The sequence below is a fragment of the Haemorhous mexicanus genome, chromosome 13 (genome assembly GCF_027477595.1).
Source record: "Haemorhous mexicanus isolate bHaeMex1 chromosome 13, bHaeMex1.pri, whole genome shotgun sequence".
NCBI classification, from domain to species: Eukaryota; Metazoa; Chordata; class Aves; order Passeriformes; family Fringillidae; genus Haemorhous; species Haemorhous mexicanus.
This window is the reverse complement of record NC_082353.1, coordinates 21,287,003-21,308,640: the sequence shown is the minus strand read 5'-3', so window position 1 is coordinate 21,308,640 and position 21,638 is coordinate 21,287,003. Positions and strand designations below refer to the sequence as shown.

General features: G+C 47.1%; 1 protein-coding gene across 1 annotated transcript in view; it reads right to left on the bottom strand.

Annotated features, from left to right (window-relative positions):
• Positions 1 to 21,361, bottom strand: part of PIAS1 (protein inhibitor of activated STAT 1) — a 53,417-nt gene extending 32,056 nt beyond the window's left edge. The window contains exon 1 of the mRNA XM_059858750.1: positions 21,307 to 21,361. Within this exon, the coding sequence (XP_059714733.1) occupies positions 21,307 to 21,330 (24 nt within the window). The 5' untranslated portion in view covers positions 21,331 to 21,361. The remainder of the gene's footprint in view (positions 1 to 21,306) is intronic.
• Between the last annotated feature and the right edge of the window lie 277 nt (positions 21,362 to 21,638).

Here is a 21,638-nt window from a genome sequence, read left to right as displayed (position 1 = left end):
CCCGGAACTGAGAAAGACACTTCCCAAACCAGTGAAACCAGTAATCACCAGTGCGCATCAACTGGGCAGGCAGGAGCCAGAAAATCAACTTCAGGGCCTGGTTTTTATTGAAAAATACATTTCAGTGCTTGACAGGGGCTTGCTCATCATCATCAGGCCTGAGACACCAGCTGGAATGGTGATATCCCTGAAGAAGTTTGGATTCCCAAGGAATCATAAAGAAATACAATGCCTAAAACCACTGATGGGACAGGCACCTTCTGCAGGAAAGCATGAAACACCCTGAATATTCTGTGAACCCCAGATCTGATTCCACACAGCACTTGATGGATGGGTTTGGGACCAAAGCAGCTAATGCAGCACTCGAGGGAGGGTTCTGCGATTTCCCAGCCACTGAAGGATGAAGATCCAAACCAGAATTTGCATTTGACATCTCTGAATTTGACTACAAATGCTCCCATCCTCTCTGGTCCTTCAAACTGTGCGAACTACTCCGTCTCAAACACTGCTCTGATTTTTTTCCACATTAATTCTCAAACCTGAAGTGCCAAGATTAGAAAGGTGCTACCCCTGGCTTTAACAAAACCAGCCCAAAACTCCCATCATCTCCTCAGAGCTCCAGCTCCACCTCCAGCAAGAGATCTTCGCTGCCCAGGTGTCCACAGGAGGTCTTCCCTCCACTGAAACTGCTCTGGTATTTAAAAGCCCTAAATGAGATGATTCATGTCTTTAATGAGGTTTGCAGCAGCCACACTGAAGTCGAATTTGCCACAAGATTTCTGCTCTGCTGAACCACAGCTCAGGAACCTTGCTGCAAATCCTTGCTGCAGCCTTCCACAAACCCTCTGGATAGAGCTGGAGTTGTTTTATTCCCTGAATACCCCAAGAACCTTCTCCACACTCAACTCTGAGACTGTCACAGAGCCACTAATGAGAACAGACGAGGTACTTGGTAAGAAATGAAGATGTCTTAAAAGAATAAGGCATTTCAGCTCCAATCTGAAGTGTTGACAGCTGAAAGGAAAGTGAAACAAATAGATTTGAAACATGGAAAAACACTATTTATAATGCCATACAAACACTTCTTCAACAGAATGAGTAGTTACAGCTGAAGGGTTTAATGCCATCTCCATTAAAAGTCGCTTCCTGAACAGGCAGAACCTCTCAGAGCTTCACTCTGTTCTTGTTTTGTGATAAACTCACGGGCTCAGCTCGCCAAGAGCACAAGAGGATTAAGAAATAACTGAGGCAAGGGAGAAGCTCCCGCTCCACGCTGGATAATTTCCATTTCTAAGGTAAAGGCGAGCTGGAATGAGCACACAGAGAGCAGGGGCCGGGCTGGAGCCAGCCTCAGAGCCCAAAACAAACACAATCCCCACATCTTCCCCAGCCGGCACATTCCTCGCACAGGAGGACAAGAACAATTTTGTTTGCAGTGTTCAGGGCACTGACAGATCCATCCTTAAAACCAGCAATGAAGCCTGGTGGGTTTGTTATACTTTCATAATTTATAGATAAACCTTCTATCCACATGACAGAGAGGCAATGCCTCAAGCCGTGCCCACCTTGCACAGGGCACTGCCAGGGGATGGTGCCCCTGGGAAGCTGAGCTGGGAAAAGTCTCCTACAACATCAACAGGAGAATTCCTGTCCCTCCTCCCACCCAGCTGGGGTTTACAGCACCCAACCTGTGGGAAATGGATTCGTAAGAGATAAGAAATGCTGACTTAGAAATGCCATGGAATGGACAGACACTGCTGAGAGAGAAATGGAACTGGAAACAAGTTTCAAAGGATGGCCTTACAAACAAAACTGGGTATTTTAGAGAAATAAAACTTTGAAAGATGCACTGTGGTAGGACCCATGAGGGGCAATTTTAGATGACTGGCTTTGAGGCATTTACAGCATGGTGTGGCTAAAGCTGATAGGCCAAGAAACACTTACAGTGTAATTAGGAAATAGTTGGCTTCTGATTGTGATGCTGTGAATTATAACATCTGTATTGTCTCACTCTTCTCATGAGACTGAAAATGGAATAAAAGTTATTAGACACCTCTCAGTTGCCCCACCTCTGGGTCAGAAAAGGGCACAATCTGACACCAACCCAGCTCCACAGCAGAAACCCAAGCCCTCTCCATGCTCTGATCCATGGTATCCTGACCCTGGGACAGGCAGGATAACCCAGCAGGGAAACAACCCAAGTGCTGCCAAACACACCAGGAAAATCCAGGAAAAAGCCTCAATTTCTCCCATTTTCTCTGTCACATCTCACCTCAGCTCAACTCCAGGCCCTTGCTGGCTCAGCTGCAGCAGCAGAGCTGAAGGGCAAAGACACACAGAGTTTTGCTGCAGGAAATGCTGCTTTTCTTTCCTGCTGCCTGCAGCAGTGGAGCACAAAGATCACTGGCACCTGCCAGGTACAAACCCCAGCAGGAAGACTGCCCCCAGCCCTGGCTGCTGGAACTGCCAAAACGCTGGGATTTCTCCATCCTAACAGGAAATAAAGTAACAAAACAACAACCAAGAGCTGAACTGCAGAGAAATGAAAGGAGGCCCAGCTCCCAGGGACTGGCTGCAGAGGAATCCAGCACGCTGCAATTCCAGGTGTTTAGCTGTGGGAATATTCATGCCTGCCAACAGCACTGCACAAGGAATTGATGTTGTTTAGCTCTAAAAAGGTCGAGGTTTTGGCACTCAGCTTCAAACTGGTTTCCAACAAATCCCAGCATCAAGCACACACTGGTATTGTGCATTCTGGTACTGAGGGAACACTCAGTGTTCAAAAGGAGGATGAGGATGGTGAGAAACATTTTTCAGAGAGTAAAAGTCAGAAGAAGCTTTCCAGAAATCCAGCTTAGCTGGGGGTGGTGGCACATTTCTTCTCTGCCCACCTGTGAAAACCTTCCTGGAGTGAGGAAGGGATCTCTGAACACACCTCTGACATTTCCTGCTCCACAACCCAACCCAACCACGTGTTCCTGCACCAAAACTGCATCACTCATGGATTCCTTATCCCTGCATCCCAACTCCAGCACCACCGCCTTCCCAAATCCCTCAGGGCATTTGCTGCCATCCAACCAGCCCCACAACTGCCTGTGTGAGGTGGGAAAGAGGCCAGGCTGTTTTCCCACCTCCCTGTCTGCACCGTGTCCAACCTGGGCCATTCTTCTGGCTGGGTCATCCCAAGCACTTGATGCCATTCCTGCTGCTGCAGGAGCATCCCAAATTTCTGTGGGTTGAGGAAACACTCTGAAACAACCCACCTGGAAACAAGGAGTATTCCCACGCAGCAGATTTGGGAAAAAAATAATTGAAATATACGGGAGTCATCCATGGGCAGCACTGGTGTCATTCCCCTCGGGTTCTCTGGTGATTATCCACAGGGAAGGGATCTCCTGCCTAAAGCTCTTTCCCAAAATAATCAGGACATTTTTTAAAAAGCTATTAGAGATGAAAACTGGTGAAGGTAAGAATCATTTACTTGGATTTTCTCTGCAACAGTAACAGCAGAGAAGCAATTTGGCTTTCCACACAAACGCAGCTGTTCCGGCCAAGGAAAGATTCCCAAACTGAGCTCCAAGAATTCCAGCCCTCAGCACAGCTTAGCAGCTCAGAGCATTTTCAGGAGTTGCATCTTGTCTCCATGACCTATGGAAACTGGGAATTAAGCTTAAAAATAAATAAAATCCAAGTGCTGGTACCTCTGGGTAAGACATTCCCTGGATAACCTGTGGCTGGTCTCACAGGCACTGATTATCCAGGGAAATAATGTGTGGACCTCAATTATTTTCCCCACTTTTAGAAGGGAGGGACTTGTCTGAAAGGTAAACACCGGGCAGAAACCAATCTTTATTTATAGTTTTAATAAACTGAGCAGCATCCACAGAGTGATGGACAAGGCTGAGCACTTTTCACCCATCCAGCAGCACCAAAACTGTCCTCAAAGCAAAATATTCCAATCCAAGTTTGATCCATGTTTTTTTTTAAAGGATATTTCTCCAGTTATCAACCCTAGGATCTATCAGGAGAATCCAGTGAGTTATTCCTGGATGTTTATGATAAGTAGAAGCAGGGAACAAGCTCCAAAACATATTTAAATTATTTGCCAGAACAACAAGAAGCATTTTTCTTGGGCCCACCCCACATTCTGTGCCTAAAGCAATCCAGCAGGTCCTCCCCAACCCTCCAAGCATCAACCTGAAAGATAAGGGGGGGAAAAAATAGGAATTAAAAAAAAAAAAAAATCACCTCAAAACCCACTGAAAAGATGGAAGAGAATGAGTAAAAAGAGGGAAAAAAAGAAATGGGAGATCATCAATTTATAAAGAGCAATTCCAGGCAGTGATAGTGAATTTGTTATTAAAAACACAGTGATTAGCTTTAGTGATCTCTAGTAATTAAGAGTCATTATGACAGAAGAGAGCAAGCTCTGCAGCAAATTCCTTCAAAGGTGAAGGACAACACAAATGAAAATTTCCCCCTTATCAAAAAGGAATTCTGTAATCACTTCCAAAAGACAGGTAAAAAAAAATGAAATTGATCTTTTTTTCTCAAACAAAAGCAACAAGAAAATGCCAGATGAGCATGGAAATGGTTCTGAATGAATCCCAGTAAACTCCAGGCCCCAGCTGTAAAAATACAGCTCCTGCAAGCTCTGAGCAGCCTCCTTAACCCCTGAGAGGAATGTTCTGGAAAAGTGACACTCACACGGAGCTCTTGGCTCCTGGCATAGTTCAGATTTGTGAACCTGGCCAATCACAAAGGTAAAAACATCCCCATTTTTAATAACCCACATCCCCTAACCTTCAATCCCACCCCCAAGGCTCACCCAAGGAAAAAAGGCTGAACTATAAAAACTGAGCTCGTTCTCCCAAAAATCTGCAGGAGGGAGTGAAGCAAACCCCGGGAAGCTGCAGTGACAGCCTGGGACTTCCTGCCTTTGTCCCAGCAACCAAAACTGCCACAGGCTGGAGCCCCTGCAATTCAAAGCAGAGCAGGGGCAAAGGCACCGACCATAAATATGCAACATCCTCCAGGCTTTAAGGAGGGTTTCATCAGGAAAAACTCTTTTTTGGCAGCAGGGGCACCTGCGAGGTTTTGGGAATGAAGGCAGAACCAGAGGAGCAAAGGAACCAGGCAGCAGCAGGTAGAAATATGATTTTGTTGCACATACAAGAGGATTGAGGATTTCTTCACCAAAGAAAGCTCTGTTTCCACAGGGTATCAGTGCTCAGAAAGGCCAGGTTGTAACTGTAGGAGCAAACCGAGCAGCTAACAAGAAAAACAGGCTTGAAACAGTAAAAATCAGTCAACAAAACAATGCTGGAAATGCCCAAACAGCCTGGGCAGAGCTGCTGATGGCACCTCCAGAGATCTGGGCTTCCTCAAGCTCAACCTGCATTGCCCATTTCCCCAGTAATGCATTCCCTGCCACAGACTGCAGCCAGCAGGTGTTATTTACCTTTGCAGGCTCACAAACAGATTTCCCTGTCAATTCAAAGGCTGCAAACCTATTTATAGAAACATTCTGACCCTTGAACCAACCTTAACCACTCTGTGATTGTGCCAGTTTAAGCTCAGGTTCTACAACTTTAAGCTCAGTGCTAACATTAAGAAGCTGGCAGGGAGGAGATGATAAAAACTGCAGCACTTGAGGTGGAAGCTTCTGGGCAGGATCTCCCACCAAAATCCTTCTGTACCAGCCCATGGAAGCACAGAACATGGAATTCCACTGATAATTAATCCAAGGAATATTCCCCTGCAAGCACTTCTTCTGGTTTGTAGCTATTATGTTGGTAAAACCTGACTATCCCCAAATTCAGTGAGTTTTAGGAAGCTCAGTGATGCTTTTTTCATACCTGAACACCAAAAATCCCCAAATTCAGTTTTAGGAAGCTCAGTGATGCTTTTTTCATACCTGAACACCAATAAACTGAAATTCCAGCCTGTAAATTCTAGCCAGAGCTCTCCAGCTAATCCCACCCCAGTGATGTCACGAGTTCTTTGAGATGTCTGTCACTGCCTGGATCCCAAAAATCCACGGTGATAGAAGTTCCAAAACTCAGTGACCAGTGACAGGAAACTGGAAAAGCAAACAGAGGCAGCTCCAGCCCCCTGAACTGCTGCTGGGCAAAGGCAGAAATTGGTATTTTTAACATAATCCCCACCTCTTAAAGGTTGTCCTGTGCTTTTGGCCAGATCCCACAGATGCCTGTGGAATTTTGCTGTGCTCTGGGAGGTGGGAAATACCTAAACCTGGCACTTTAGTGCCCTTCTAGACCCCAAATCCAGCCCTTTTCCTACAGTTTTTTCCTCTGAGAGGGAGATCCAGCCAAACTGGGCGACCACACACCCCAAATTCAGTTTGCCCACTGAGCCCTGAGGGGTTTTTGTGAGACCCAGCCAAAAGGTGTGACCAGAGCCCCCAAATTCAGAGTTTGCCCACTGATCCCTGAGGGTTTTTTGTGGGATTTAGCCCAAGTGTATGACCAAACCCCCCAAATTCAGAGTTTGCCCACTGATCCCTGAGGGTTTTTTGTGGGATTTAGCCCAAGTGTATGACCAAACCCCCCAAATTCAGAGTTTGCCCACCAAGCCCTGTGGGGGTTTTGTGTGGTGACAACGAGGACACGCCAACCACGCTGGGCAGAGCTGCTGGGGCAGGGATTTGCTCCAGCTGTGAGAGAGATTTGTTAGGAGAAGTCTGCCAAGACTTAAGTCATGTCTGAAGCAGGTTTGATTTAAAGCAAGCCCCATTTTATCTTAATCCGTAACGAAAGTTTTACCAGGCCCAGGAGAATTTCCCTGCTAGGTGAAGGATATTATTGCTTTTGGTATTAAATAAGGTTGCTGACACAGTGGTAATCTCCATTTTCTTGGAGACTCCAGGCTCTTTTCAGCCACGCTTAAACTTAATTGTCCCTGGTGTTTTTTCTCTTAGCAGCTGGGAATGATTTCCACACCAAGCACAGGCAGAAATTCCAGTTTAGGAATTCCTGGATCTGACACAGGAGCCTCTCTGCAAACACACCTGAGGCTAAGGGTGAAGACAATCACTTGGGAGAGGGTCACTGCCAGACAAATTGACTTTTTATGAAGAATATTCTTCACCAAAGCCTTGCTGGCTGACAGATGAGCCAGCTCCCAAGGGAGGAGGTGCAGTGGAGCCCCAGGCAGATGCAGACAGATGTGCAAAGAGCTTCCTAAACCCAGTGTCCTCTCAGGATCACAGCTTCTAACCAAAATAAAACAACTGTCAGAGCACTCAGAATAGTCTGAAATGCTGCCTCTTTGTGTAAAAAAAGACAGGACCGAGAAGCCACATGGGAGGTCACAAATCCACATTGATCTCCCCTCCCTCCGTGGTTCAAAACAATAAAATATCCACTTCAGAATCCACAATTAACACAAAAGAAATGGGCCCACCAACTCTTGGAGTGGTTTGGGATTCCCAGACAGGATTTTCCTGTCAGACTCCCCTCCAGCCATCTTTTCCCAACCAGATATGAGCTCTGCTCACTTCCTAAATATCTCAAATACCTGCGTGAAGCACAGGGAGCTTTTGTAAGTCAATCTGGAGGGAAAGCTGGAGAAGAATGCACCTGGAATTCCATGAATGTACTCCAGCAGCAGCTCCCAGAGCCTGTCAGCAGCAGGACACACTCACCAGGACCAACATCCCCACACCCAGGGGGATGTTTGCTTGTAAAACTTGTAAATCTCTGCTGCACCACAGCCACCACTGCTTGGCTGGTGTTTGTCAACTCCAGCTTGATTAAAATAAATTACTGACATAGGAGATGCAGATTTGCCTCCAAGATTTGAAAATACAATCTTATTTCTGTACCTTGCAAAGTGATTTATTCCCCACGTGGCCGAAGTGAAAAATTAGTTATCCACTAAAACTTTGCTATTAATTAGCTCCCAATGAGCTAACACTTCAAGAGATGAGATTATGCACTCCAATATATCCAAACTATCCCTTTTTCTCCTCATCTGTCCCATTTTCTAGGATGCAGCACAGGAGACAGACGACATCATGCCTGACTATTATTCTGGTATCTCAAGAAGGTTTAATTAAGAATCATATTAAATTTGGATACTGAATTGCAAAGTGCTGAACAGCAGGGTGAAGGCAGTACATAATTGAATCTCATTTCCCTGAAAAGTAACCAATGGCTCTGCTAATGCCCCAAGAGAGGGAAAACTGCAAAACTGGAGTGATCAGCTCACAATTCACACTGGAAAAAGGAAAAGATCATGAAAGCCAAGCTGGGACATGACAAAATTCATGTTTTCTTTTGGAATTTGAGGCAAAACTCCCTTCAAGAAATGAATTCCCAAGGCTGGAGCTCAGGCTTTGTCAGTGGGTACCAAGGACCAGCATCACCTTGGTCACGTCCATCCCACAGGAGGCTGGTTGGGATTTTCCCTGGAATACAGAAAAACCTCCACTAACAGCTCCAAAACAGCTTAAAATGGGGGAGGAAAAAAAGGGGGGAAAAGTGAAAAGGGGGAAAAAAAGGGGAAAATGAAGGGGGCAAAAAGAACGGGGGAAAATGAAGGGGGGAAAATGAAGGGGGGAAAATGAAGGGGGGAAAATGAAGGGGGGAAAATGAAGGGGGGAAAAAAAAAGAAGGGGGGAAAAAAAAAGAAGGGGGAAAAAAAAAGAAGGGGGAAAAAAAAAGAAGGGGGGAAAAAAAAAGAAGGGGGGAAAAAAAAAGAAGGGGGGAAAAAAAAAGAAGGGGGGAAAAAAAAAGAAGGGGGGAAAAAAAAAGAAGGGGGGAAAAAAAAAGAAGGGGGGAAAAAAAAAGAAGGGGGGAAAAAAAAAGAAGGGGGGAAAAAAAAAGAAGGGGGGAAAAAAAAAGAAGGGGGGAAGAAAAAGAAGGGGGGAAAAAAAAGAAGGGGGGAAAAAGATGGGGGGAAAAAGAAGGGCGGAAAAAGAAGGGGGAAAGAACTATGACCTAAGCTAAAACATCAGGCATGGGAAATGATAATTTACCACTTGAAGATTCCCCTTCCCAAAGGAAATAAATCTGCTGACAACAAACCCCTCTGAAATGCACGGGCCAAACAGCCTGTGCCCCTCTAAGAGCACTGAAATAATAATTGATTTCTATCACCATTAGCCTGAGAATGTGATCAGAAATGAGCCCTGGAGTTCCCACTGCAAAAACCAGCTGAGAACAAGGGATCCACCCTGGCACCTGCATGGAAAAAGGCATATTTCAAAGAAAATCCCACATTTCTTTATTTCCTAAGGTCTTCAGAGCCATGCACAGCAACTGCAGCCAAAGTGCACAGCTTTTTTTTTAGGTAGTTATATGGCAGTAAGTCATCAAGATTATTTAAGAGCTTGAAGGATCCTGAGAAATTGTCTTTTTACATTTGGTTTTTATGATATTCAAATAAAAGATCTGCACCTTTGAAATGTTTTTCCACTGTATTAGTTAAGAATTGTATTGTTATATTAGAATTGCTGCCCCTTTCTATTTCAGAGAAGCATCTACCTGTGGATCCACAGGGTCAGGTTTTTAGGTACCAGCACCAAGAAACTTGTGTTCCCATGAGTCTGGAATGATCTACTTATTGTGATTTATTTATTATGTGGTATAGAATTTATATTTACATCCCATACTGATAATGAATAAAGTGCTAAAATGTATTTTATGATTAAAGAAATCAGAAAAAAAAAATAAAAAAATTCTGTGATGTGAATCCAAGCCCAGGTGAAAATCTTGGCATGGAATTCTTCACTCCCACTGAAAACCTTCTGTCCAGACAGGACTGCAATTTATTTATTTATTATAGATAAATAAATAATATAGCAACTAAATTCTATATTTATAGTGTAGAGTTTATATTTACATCACATATTGACACAGATTAAAGTGCTAAAATGTATTTTATGATTACAGAAATCACCAAAAGAAGTTCTGTGATGTGAATTCAAGCCCAGGTGAAAATCCTGGCAGGGAGAAGTTCAGCTCCCATTGAAAACCTCCTGTCCTGACAGAACTGCAATCTATGGATTTATTTATTATAAATAAATCAATAAATTTAATAAATGAAATAAATAAACCCTATATTCTGTACGGCAGCAGCACGTGCCAGGGCCTGAATGCAGATGCCAGGGCTGGAGCCCAAAGAGCCCCAGGCACCCAGAAAGGGAAAGGGGGAGCAGGAAATTCAGTTTTTCATATCAGCCCCCAGGCAGGGCTTCTCCCCACTGAGGAAAATGCACAGAGATGGCAGAAGAATGGCAGAGGAAGCAGATCTTCCTGCTTTTCTTCAGCCCTCAATGAGGAGAAAGAAAATGGTTTGGAAGGAAAACACAGCCAAAGAAGCATCTTAGGCAAGGCCTGAACTGCTGGCAAAGCTAATCCCAACCCCACAATCCTATTTCAGCCCTCAAAATCTGGGATATTCTGTCCTTCCAGCTTCCAGAGCTGTCCATGCCAGAAAACTGCATTTTTATGTGTATTACCAGAGGGTTACCTATAGGCTCAAGCACGCAGTTAGGAAATTCTATATATTCTGTATGCAATATTTTCCTGGCCCACACAGAGCTCAGCAGGGCCTTCAGGAACATTTTCCCAGCACTCTGGCACATGCTAAGGACATTGCTTGGTGGGAAGAGGGAGATTTCATTCCCCCAGCCCACCACCTCATCCTCCAGACACTTTTCCTCACAACCAGACTGAATCCAATTCATTTATCCCCACAAGAACCCCTACCCTGCACAGAAACAAACCCCTGGATGGAATGAGGGCATTTCTAGAAGCCAAGTCTCAGCCACACCTCGGATTTCAAATCCATGAAAACCACTGCAAGTGAACTCCAACAGGATCCTGCATTCACAGGGAGTAAACCAGGATCCAAAGAGAAAACTGATAGCAAAATGATCAAAATCCCAACCAGGTAAGAGAGAGACAGAGGTGCAGTTTTGGATTCAACATTCCCTCACTTTCCCAAGCCTTCCTCCCCCTGTTCCCATCCCACTCTGGGGGCAGAGGGAGGAGGATGTTCCATGGCTGCTCCTTTTCATCCTGACTGACCAAACCTCTGCCCCACCTCATTAACCACCTCATCCAAATCCCACCCTGAACAGGAATTTGCATACAGACAAGGCTTTTGCAGCTCATTAATGGCCTCTGAATGACTCTCACTCCTTCATGGATTTATACCCTGCCTGTCCCTTTTACACACACAGGATTATTTAGGGTCTGGTGACAAAACAAGGCATTTTCTGGGTTTCAGCAGAGATTTTTAGTATGAATTGGCTTCACCTTTGTGCCTCCTGATCCACTCACTAGGAAACAACCTACAGCTCCTACTTCCAGGTCAGGGTATTTTAACTGCTTCACAAATACTGCTCAGCCTCTATACCAAAAGGAGAAATAAAAATAAAGACATCATCGTGTAGGCCCAAGCAACGGAGTCCATGCAGTTAATTAATTATTAATTAGCTCAAGCCTTTTACCAAACTGTGTGAATGCCCTCTAAAAAACAGAGGCACATTCTACCAAACTTTTGGAGTGAACAGAACATGGGAAACAAGTTTCAACACATCTCAGCTTCCCCTCCACACAGCCTGGCACCACCCCAGAGTCCTCCACGTGTTTAAAAACAACAGAACAGCACAGGTCAAAGGAAACGATGAAAATCCCGTCTGCACACACGAGCTGAGTATTCCTCCAGCACCAGTAACTCCTTTAAGAAAGGGAAGCCAGGCCCTGGATCCTCAGCTGCTATTCAAAGTTCTTCTGTTACCATGGGCTGAGCTGCTCCAGGAGCAAACAATAGGGGAAGGTCACGCGTGGAGTCCTGCACTGGCACTCTGGGCTTAACCTGCTCCTGAACATGCAGAGAAGCCCGGATCAGCGGGGTCTGAAGGATGGAGCACCACTGGCAGAGCTCAGTTTCATGGCCAGAAGGTGTGGGAAAAGCAGAGCAGCCAGCCCAGAGTTTGCAGAGTGACCTTTGCCACTGCCGGGCCCAAGATAAACACAGGTATGAGAACGTCAGCTCAGCTGTGAGCACACAAATCACTGGGAGAAGTGGTTGGGAGGGAGCAGAGAGCAAAAAGAAAAATCTTTCTAGATTATGTCAATTCTTGCTTCACCCAAAGGTCCAAGTGTGGGTGGGTTTAGTGGTCTCATCATAAAAAACATATTAAATAATTATATATACATATACACACACAGATGAGAAGTGGAAATGTCAGAGGATGGCAGAAGTCCAGCATGACTTCCCTAATGAAAAAATAATAAAAGCTCTGAGTTTTCAACCTAAAAATAGAGGACCTGGGGACAGCTGTGATCCAATCTAGAAACCATGAGCAGCACACAGAGATGGACAGGGAGGAGCTGCTTGTCCTCCTCCAACACAACAGCCAGGGATGGAACCAGGCTCCAAACACCACAAGCAAGGTCAGAAATCCCTCCCAAAATACTGGGAACAAAATCAGGTTGCAAAGGTTCAAGGACACCTGGGAAGGCACTTGAAAACAGATTTATTATGGCTCATGCACCCCACTGGATGCAGAGGGCTGAGCTGGAAGTGGCTGCAGATGGAGGAATACTGCAGGGAGGGGATTTCTCCCACTTTGCCCTGCTGTTGCCTTTCCTCACTCACACATCTCCAGAAGCTGCAGGAGACACCACCAGGCTGGATGGACCCTTGGTCTGAACCACCACAGCCACTTCTCCATCCCGAAGAATCAGTTTCTAACAGGTTTATTTTCAGCCATTTCCTCTAAAAGCCAAGTGACATTGTCGAGGGCCTCAAATAAAAATGTCACTGCAGAACAGAGAGAGACACATTTTACCAGCAAAGAGGCAAAAGTAGGAATTAACTGAATAAAAACCTAGGTGGACACCCTTTAGAAAAATATTATTTCAAATCCTTGTGATTCAAACCAACAACAGTTCTGATACTTGAAATAAAAAAAAATTCTGAAGCCCTGCCATGGAGTGGCCTCAGCAGATTCACAGATGAGAGGCTGCTAAATCAACACAGAACCTACCAAAAAGAACAGCTTTGTTTGTGTCCCACGTTCCTGGTGCTGTGCATTTCTAGGTGCACTCACAGCTCCATCCAGAGCCTGAGCAGAGCTGCCTCCAACGGCTTTTCCAAGAAGCTGAAAATCTCCACAAACACTTGGACTGCTTCAAAGGCTCTTATTTTGCACCAGGGAAACGAGATACAACATCTGCACAGAAGTGAGATCATTTTGTCAAGGGAGTCTCGAGAAACGAGATGAGGAGTGAATGTATCAAAAACATTCTCATCCACACAACTCTTCACAGGACTCTCCTGCAGCTCGGATCACAGATTTTACCTGAACCACATTATCCCTACTGCATTTGGCTTCTGCTTTTTACAAAAAAACACAGAATAGGGAGCTGCACCTAAGCTAAACTGCCAAGGCAAACTCACTTTGCTGCTATTTTCACCCTATATTCTATTCTGCACACTAACTAATCATTTCTCAGTTGGCTGTCTCGTATAAACCATCCTGTATATCCCATTTTCAGTTTAATATCTTGTATAAGCCCAGCCTCTAAGTTCTGCCCAGCACAAATTTCTGAGAATGTTTCTCACGTGTTTGCACACTCCACTGACTGTGACCACAAAAGATGCAACTTCAGGTGCTGCAGCCAAGCAAGGAGGAGATTGAGCTCAGTTTTCCACATGCTTTAGAGCCCATGAATTTAGCAGGAAAAGGGGAAGGAGAGCTTCAAAATGGACAATAATTTCATGGAGCCTCCTGGTGAAGAGCTGCGTGTCACCTTCTCCCCTCTGAAGGTTCACTGCTTATGAAATTCTAACTTTTTGGGAGTAATTCCCACCTTTCCCTTGGTATCAGTGGACAGTCTCAGGAACTATTTTTTCACACTGCTGAGGATGTTCACAAACAGAAATCCTCAGGAGTACAAACTCCTCAGGAACAACATTGTGGCACGGAATCACCCGCCCAAATCCCATTCCCAGAAATTCTGTGTCAAGGAAGTGAGGTCCTGGCAGGAGGTTTGGGAACAGGGCTCGTTCAGCCTGGTGGAGAGAAGGCTTTGGAGCAACCTCCTGGCAACCTTCCAAGGTGTCCAGGAGGTCACCACGGAAACAGCCATGATCTTCCACTGGAACACAGCACAAGCTGAAGGAGGAGGCTCAGGATGGAGACCAAAAAAAGCCAAACCAACCCCGTTTTCACCATGAAAGCAGCTAAGCCAGGGAAGAGGTTGTCCACAGAGGTGGTGCCATCTCCATCCCTGGAGGTGTCTCAGACCAGACTGGACCAAGCCCTGAGTGACCTGTTCTGACCCCACAGCTGATCCTGCCTGGGCTGGAGATTGCCCACAGTCCCTCCCAGCCAGAATCACTGACTGATCTGTGCTCAGGATCAAGGAGCAAGAAGGTGTCAAACGGAAAGAAACACCATGAAAAACCAACAGCAGAGCTCTGCTGAACTCTGGTTTAAAGAATTCAGCATGACAATTTATATTGGGGCTGGAAACTGGGAAACAGCACTCAGGACACACCACAAACAGGTAAGGGACAGGGAAGGAAGTCCCTCCAGAGATAAAGGGATGCCCCACCATTTGTGCAGGAGGAGTTGCTGGCTCTGTGAGCCCTGAAGCAGGGCAGAGATAGGAGCTGCCCCCTGCTCCCTGTCCTGATGTCAGGCGTCCTTCCCGGATGGAAAGTGGCCACTGGAGCATTTCCTGCAGCCCAGGCAGGGCCCATCCATGCTTACTCCCATGGGTCCAGCCAGCTCATTCCCATTTCCTAACCCAAACAGGAAGTTCACTGCAGAGCATCTGCAGTGCAGCCCATGAGGTGACAGCATTTATCTCTGTCCCCTAAATAAACTTCCACGTGGCCATGGAGTCCCAGCTCTGCTGCAGGGCCCAGGGCTCCCTCCTCCCCAAGCACAGCCTTCAGGAGGCTCCTCTTCCTTCCCATTAATTATCCTGCCACTTCCCATATAAATCTCTTGTATATCATCTCCCATAGACGTGAAGGTCAAGCTCAGGCTGACCTCTGGTCTAATTGTACCCTGGCTTTTCATTTCTTTGTTTCCCATATTCCAGACAAGCCTGTAATACCCTCCCACTCCTTCCCAGCCTTGGAATCCAATCTGCAGAGCGCTCTGAAGGGACACACCAGACCAGCAGGGACATCCTCAGCCAGCCCCAGTCCCAAAGGGAAAACAAGATGAAGCAAATTGCTGAGCAGCTCCTGGATCAATGCAGCTGCACCAGCCACGGGAGCCTCAGCCAAAGAGGGAGAAGAAAAGGTTTGAAGGGACAATAATATCCTGTTCACCTGGCTCCACAGAATTCTGCCTGAAAACCTGCAACATCAGAGCAAAACCATCTCCTGGTCCCATCCTCAGCTCCATCTATTCTCAAAGCTTTAATACTTCTAGCTTGTCTTGTAGCCCCCAAGCTTTTAATTTACTTTGAAACAGCCACATTTTATGGCAGTGGCTACGTTTGAAATGGCTTTGATAGCATTGAGTAAGATTACAGAAATAAGCAGTCTTTTGTAAGCTCCTTTCTCCTCCTCATCCCCCTTCCCTAGCAAAAGATTTTTGAATATCTGCTCTCTCCACTTTTAAGAAAGGCATTTGTTTCCATGAACAGACTGCTATTGAAGGTACTACATGCAATTTCTGCATCATAAAATCCAATCATCTCCACTTTAAAAAGCCCAAACCAACACTCTCAGCACTTACTGGTCTGCACAGAGCTGGAGCAGTGACAGAGCACAATCAATACCTGAGCTTCAGCAAGAGGATCCCAAAATCCAGCTGCCCCAGCAGTCACTCCAGATGGGCATTTCCCCTTTTCTCCCGCTCAAGAACAACACAAACATTCATCTGTGATTCTTGCAGGCACAATTCTGTTAGTCAGAGGTGAAGGGGGGCAGCACAGACTGAGGCACACTAGGTATTTGCAGAGAAGTTTTTCACATAAAAGCCATGTTTGCATTCTTCCCTGAAATCTGGGGTTTTCAAAAAGCTTTTACTACTTTTTATGGGGGGTGATAAAGCCAAGTTTTCCATTAGAAGGGCACCTGTAAAGCAAAAGTATCTACATTGGAAACACAGCAGCAAAAGCAGAGAGACATTGCTGACACAACTTCAGCTCTGGAGGTGAAATTCTCTCCTTGTGTAGCCAAGAGCCAAACATCAACATCCCGTGTAAGAGAAAAGCCCCAAGAGAAAAAATCCATTCTCTAGCCACAAATCCTCTGGGACACAGAGATCCAAAAGTTAACCCTCTCAAAATGCTGATTCCCAAGCAACCAAGGGACTGTGGCTTCAAATTCCATCGTTTCAGCAGAGCCCAATGCCAGAGGGATGGAGAGCATGAGCCCAACTCACCCCAAGCTTTAGGACAAACAAGGATTCCAGGAGATGATCCAGAGTGTCAGCCCCCAACTCACCCCAAGCTTTAGGACAAACAATTCCAGGAGATGCTCTAAGGGGTCAGCCCCCAACTCACCCCAAGCTTTAGGACAAACAGGAATTCCAGGAGATGCTCTAAGGGGTCAGCCCTCACCTCACCCCAAGCTTTAGGACAAACAAGGATTCCAGGAGATGCTCTAAGGGGTTAGCCCTCACCTCACCCCAAGCTTTAGGACAAACAGGAATTCCAGGAGATGCTCTAAGGGGTTAGCCCTCACCTCACCCCAAGCTTTAGGACAAACAGGAATTCCAGGAGATGCTCTAAGGGGTTAGCCCTCACCTCACCCCAAGCTTTAGGACAAACAAGGATTCCAGGAGATGCTCTAAAGGGTCAGCCCTCACCTCACCCCAAGCTTTAGGACAAACAAGGATTCCAGGAGATGCTCTAAAGGGTCAGCCCTCACCTCACCCCAAGCTTTAGGACAAACAAGGTTTCCAGGAGAAGCTCCAGAGAAAGGACAGGGCTGGGGGTATCTCAGAACAATTACAGGGAGCACTCCAGCCTCAAGTGCCTGAAGCTCTGGTTTGGTTTTCACTCTAATGGCACTGAAGAGAACTGATGAGAGGCTGATTTCCCTGAGAAGAGATTCCAGGAACTCCATCCCACCATGCCAAACGCATTAGGGACGAGTCTGCCCTCTCTGGGCTCTGCTGGATGCAGGGCAGGCTACAAACCACAGCACTCAGGCTCCATCCCTATAAATAACTTCAGTATCAGAGGTATCCAGCTCCCCACGCCCTGCTCCAGGGGATGTTGTTAACTAGTTCTCTTGTGTGCCTGATCCATGAATATCCTTACCAATGGCCAGGCACTCCTGAGCCCTTCTCCTCCCTGCAGGAGCATTTTTCTTGTGCAATAAAGATGAATAAGGTGCATCTCCTACCTGCTTCTAACTCGGATTCCTAAATTCCTTTACAACCAAAGAAAATCATCTGTAAAACCATTAAAAATAACTACTACAAAATGCTGGTGCTTCCTCCTCAAGTGAATTTGACTTGCACAGACCCAGAGATCCTCCCAGGACGGGGAAGGTTTACCAAAGTTCTCTGGCACTGTATTTACGTGCACGCAACAATCTGGGGTTTCTTGGCAATAAAAAAGGGATATGGACTGAGGCTTGGACAGTTCAGCTGCCAATTTTATCCCTCTGATGTCTGCAACCCCAGTGCTGATGACCTAAAGCTCAAAAAAGAGATACCCAGCCCAAAAATCAGTGAAAAATACAATTGTGCTGGCACACACCAAATTAGAGCATGAGCAAACGTAATCCACGGGCTCAGATAACAATGAAAAGTAGATTATATTTACTTTAATCTCAACAACACACAACCTCAGCAACTTATAAAAGGATTAAGCAGGAAGAGCTCGTAGTGCAGAAGTGTAAAATTCTAACTGAACACTGAAACAGGTAGATTGTGTTTATTAAAATCAGGGATGCAATTCCACAGGTCCATTTGTCACTGCTATCCCAAAAGTGCCTCCCTGGATTTCAGGGAGGGGTATTTCCCAACTGAGAATATTTCTAAGTGGTTTGTGCTCCTCACCATTGTGTGGAAATGCTGTGATGAATTTTCATTCAAACTCTTGGCTCACTTTTTTTTTTTTTTTTTAAGTATAAATTATGCCTAACAAGAAACACACCAGGGATCTCTTCAATCCCCAAAGGCACTTTCTTAAAAGGAGAGAGAACAAAGGAGAAAACCTCCCAGCATGTGCTTTCCAAACCAGCTTCTTAGGACAGTATCAAGAATGACAATACTTGAACATAAGCTTTTCTTTCTCATTCTTTGATCCGTGGTTAATTGAATTGATTATTGCAAACTGTGTAATGATTTCCAAAATGCTGGAGTGGAAGGCAAAGATCACAACAATCTAATAACCAATTTAAAGAGATGTAAGAAATATTGAAGGAAAGATTTAATCACTCAAGTATACTCCTTCCAATTAGAAAGAGCTTTAAATAGCTTACCTTGAGATAAATTAGAGTCTGGGTGCAATTAGACAGGAATAGTAATTAAGATCAGGAAAATTCACATATGCCTCAGCCTATGGAGTGAGGGAGAACTCTGCAGAAGAACAAACTTTGCAGTTACCTTACTTCAGCAGCAGAAAGGAAAACATACTGCTTCAATTTACCCCAACCTTCCTGAGTACCCAGGAATTCAGGAACCTCACAGGGCTGGGATCTGCAAAGTTGTGTTTCATCTTATCTGATTATTTTTGTTCCCCACAGAACAAACAATCCCAAACGGGGGCAGAAAAGGCCGAAAGGCTCTTGCTTGTGGTAAGAAAATACATTACAGGAAAGGCAATTTCATGATTAAAACTCCATGAAAAATTGTGGCAAGTAAGACTGACCACTGTTTTTCTGGAGGGAGCAAGAACTTCAATTTTCCTTTGGCAACAGCACCCATCATATCACATTCCCTAATTTCCACATGCTCCCCACACATAGCCCCAGGGTTCTTTGCACAGGAAGGCAACAAAGTTTTAGAAACTTGAGTAAGTTTTTCTGACAAACTTTTTCTGGCCAGGCAAAAGAGTCCCTGCCCAAGTATTTCAGTTGATTTTAGTTTTTAAAGGTCACTAAACCTGAAATCAATCCCATTTGTTAATTAATCAGAGGAGAACCGTACAAGGCTTTACCTAAGAAAATAATTAAAGGAATTCACTGGTCATTCTTCAAAGAGCAGAGTCTTAATCACAAACCCTCCCTTAGCTACCTTTCAACTCCCAAAAAAAGAACTTAAAAGCACTTTTTCTGGGGATTTACTCCTGCTTCAAAAACAGCCAGTGTCCCCAGCCACGATGTCAGAGCTCTCCAAGAGATGCCAAGCTCTCCACATTTTTCTGAGGAGCACTCAGCTCCTGCAGCACCTGAGGAGAGCTGCAGGGTGACAGCTCCGAGCCCAAGCAGGAGATCCTGTGCCCCCTCTCCTTCCTGACAGAGCAGGACCCACCCACGCACCTTTTTCATTCTAAAGACAAAAGAAATCACAATGTCCTGAGGTCTTCCAAGAACAAATCTCTGAAGTAATTACTTTTTTGTTAAGCAAACTGCCAAGCTCCTGTCGCTAACAGAAAAAAGCCCAGTTTTTCACAGAGTGCCATCCTCCAGTCCCTGCCTGCAAGTACCACTCCAATCATAACCTGAGCAGAAAACTGAAATTGACAATAAAATAGTAACTTTGCCATTTACCCTGAGGCAGCGCCGGCACTTCAGGAAACATAAATTTTAAAAAAATCTGATTTTTCTCTACTGGTTCTCAAGAAGGAGATTTCTAACAGTGATCAGTGAAGGGTTTGGAATGACTTTACTCCCTAACTCCCATCTCTTTGAACTCCTTTTGAGTCCCTCTTGCTAATAAAGGCATCACATAAAGCCAAGCTGGCTGCTGTGCACCACGAAACTCTCGCAGTTACTTACCAAAACACACTATTCCATTTGCCACGCTAAAATTAACAAAAAGTCGAGCACTGGAATCACATCTTAACCCTTTGATCTCGTTATGTGGGAAGCAGAGTTTGAAAAGAAAAAAGGCTTAAGGACTATGCAGCTCAAGCAATTCAATGTGGTCTGAAGATACCCAGAAAAACGAAGGCCAGAGGAGGATTTAAAGGAGGATCTGAAGGCTCCTGACCCACGCAAGCCAGAACACACCCAAGATTTGCTATTTCTTCACCTGCTGACTGCTCCTTAAGCATCTAAAAATGAAAGTGCACGATACCTTTGATACATAGAAAACTGAGATCTACCAAACCTCAAAGGAAAGACAGAGTATCTCCTTAGTCATACTTGACATATTCCGCACTTTATGCTACACATTTAGCACGCCCTGTGCCCGTACACATTTCATATCCACCTGATTCGTGCCGCTCGCTCTGCGAACTTTAAGAGGCAGGAGCCCTCCTGGTGAATAACAACCCTGTGACAACTGCGAGGAAACTCTGCAACTTTGAACACCCTGCAGGGTGTGCAGGGCACAGCCTGCACCCACGCACGGCCTCAAAGCGCCCGCAAAGTTTCGGGGGGTCCTTTCCTGGGATCGTGGGGCGGATGCTTACCGCCCTCCATCCTGCGGCTGCTCTTCCTCAAAACTGCAAAACTGCTGGTTCTTCTGCGCGCTAGGAAACCCCAAGTTCCGCGTTCGGCAGAGCTCCTCCCGCTCCTGCCCCCCGGGGGAGCGCCCCAAACCCCCCCAAAAATCCTCCAGAACCGCCCCAACCGCAGCGACCCCCGCCCGGGCAGCGCCGGCCCGGCTGCGGGGCGGCTCGGAGCGCCCCGTTTCCACGCGTTCCGCAGGATGACAGGGACGGCCGCCAGCTCAACACCGCGGAACTCCTCCACATCTGCTTGTGACGTTCTTTATTTACCGGAGGGGCGGCGAGCCGGCCTCCCCGGCGCGCTCCCCCCGCTGTCACCGCGGGCACCGCCGCTGCCGGGGGTCGCTCCCGCCGGACTCCCCTGCAAACTTCGCGGGGCGCCCGGGGCTCCGTCCCCCGCCCCGGCAGCGGCCGCGCCGCCCCCCGCGGGGGCTCCCCCGGCCGCCGCCCTCAGCCCGCGGCGGCGCGGCCCGACCCGGCGGGCGCGGAGCGGAGCCGCCCGCGCTGCCCCGGCTGCCGGCGGGGCCGCCCGGCGGAGCGCGGCCGGCGAGGGGGGGCGGCGAGGGGAGGCAGCTCCGCGCTCCGCTCCCCACCCACCCCGCCCCTCAGCCCTCGCTGCCGGCGGGGCTCCGCCGCGGCCGCCCCGGCGGGGCTCGTCTCGCCCCGGGCCGGTCTCGGCCGCGGCCCCGGCGGCGCCGCGGGGGGACCCGGAGCTGCGCTTTACCTTTAGTTCCGCACTGTCCGCCATCTTGCGACTCTGCGCGCAGGCGCAGTGAACCCCGCCGGGACACCGCCCCCCCCGCCGCCCCGCCCGCCCGCAGCGCGCAGCGTTTGAATCGCGGCGCCATTTTGTGCCTCCTCGGCCGGGCCGTCCCCGCCGCTCCGAGCCCTCGGCCCGGGGCCGCCGCTCCCGCCGGGCTCTCGCTGCGGTTCCCGAGCCGCCCCGGGACGCCGTGTGGCCGCCGCCCTGCCCGTAAAGTTTCGCCGTGCGCGGCGCGGCCCCCGCGGTGCTGCCGGCCCCGCTGCGCGCTCCGTGAGGGGCGCGGGTCCCTCCGG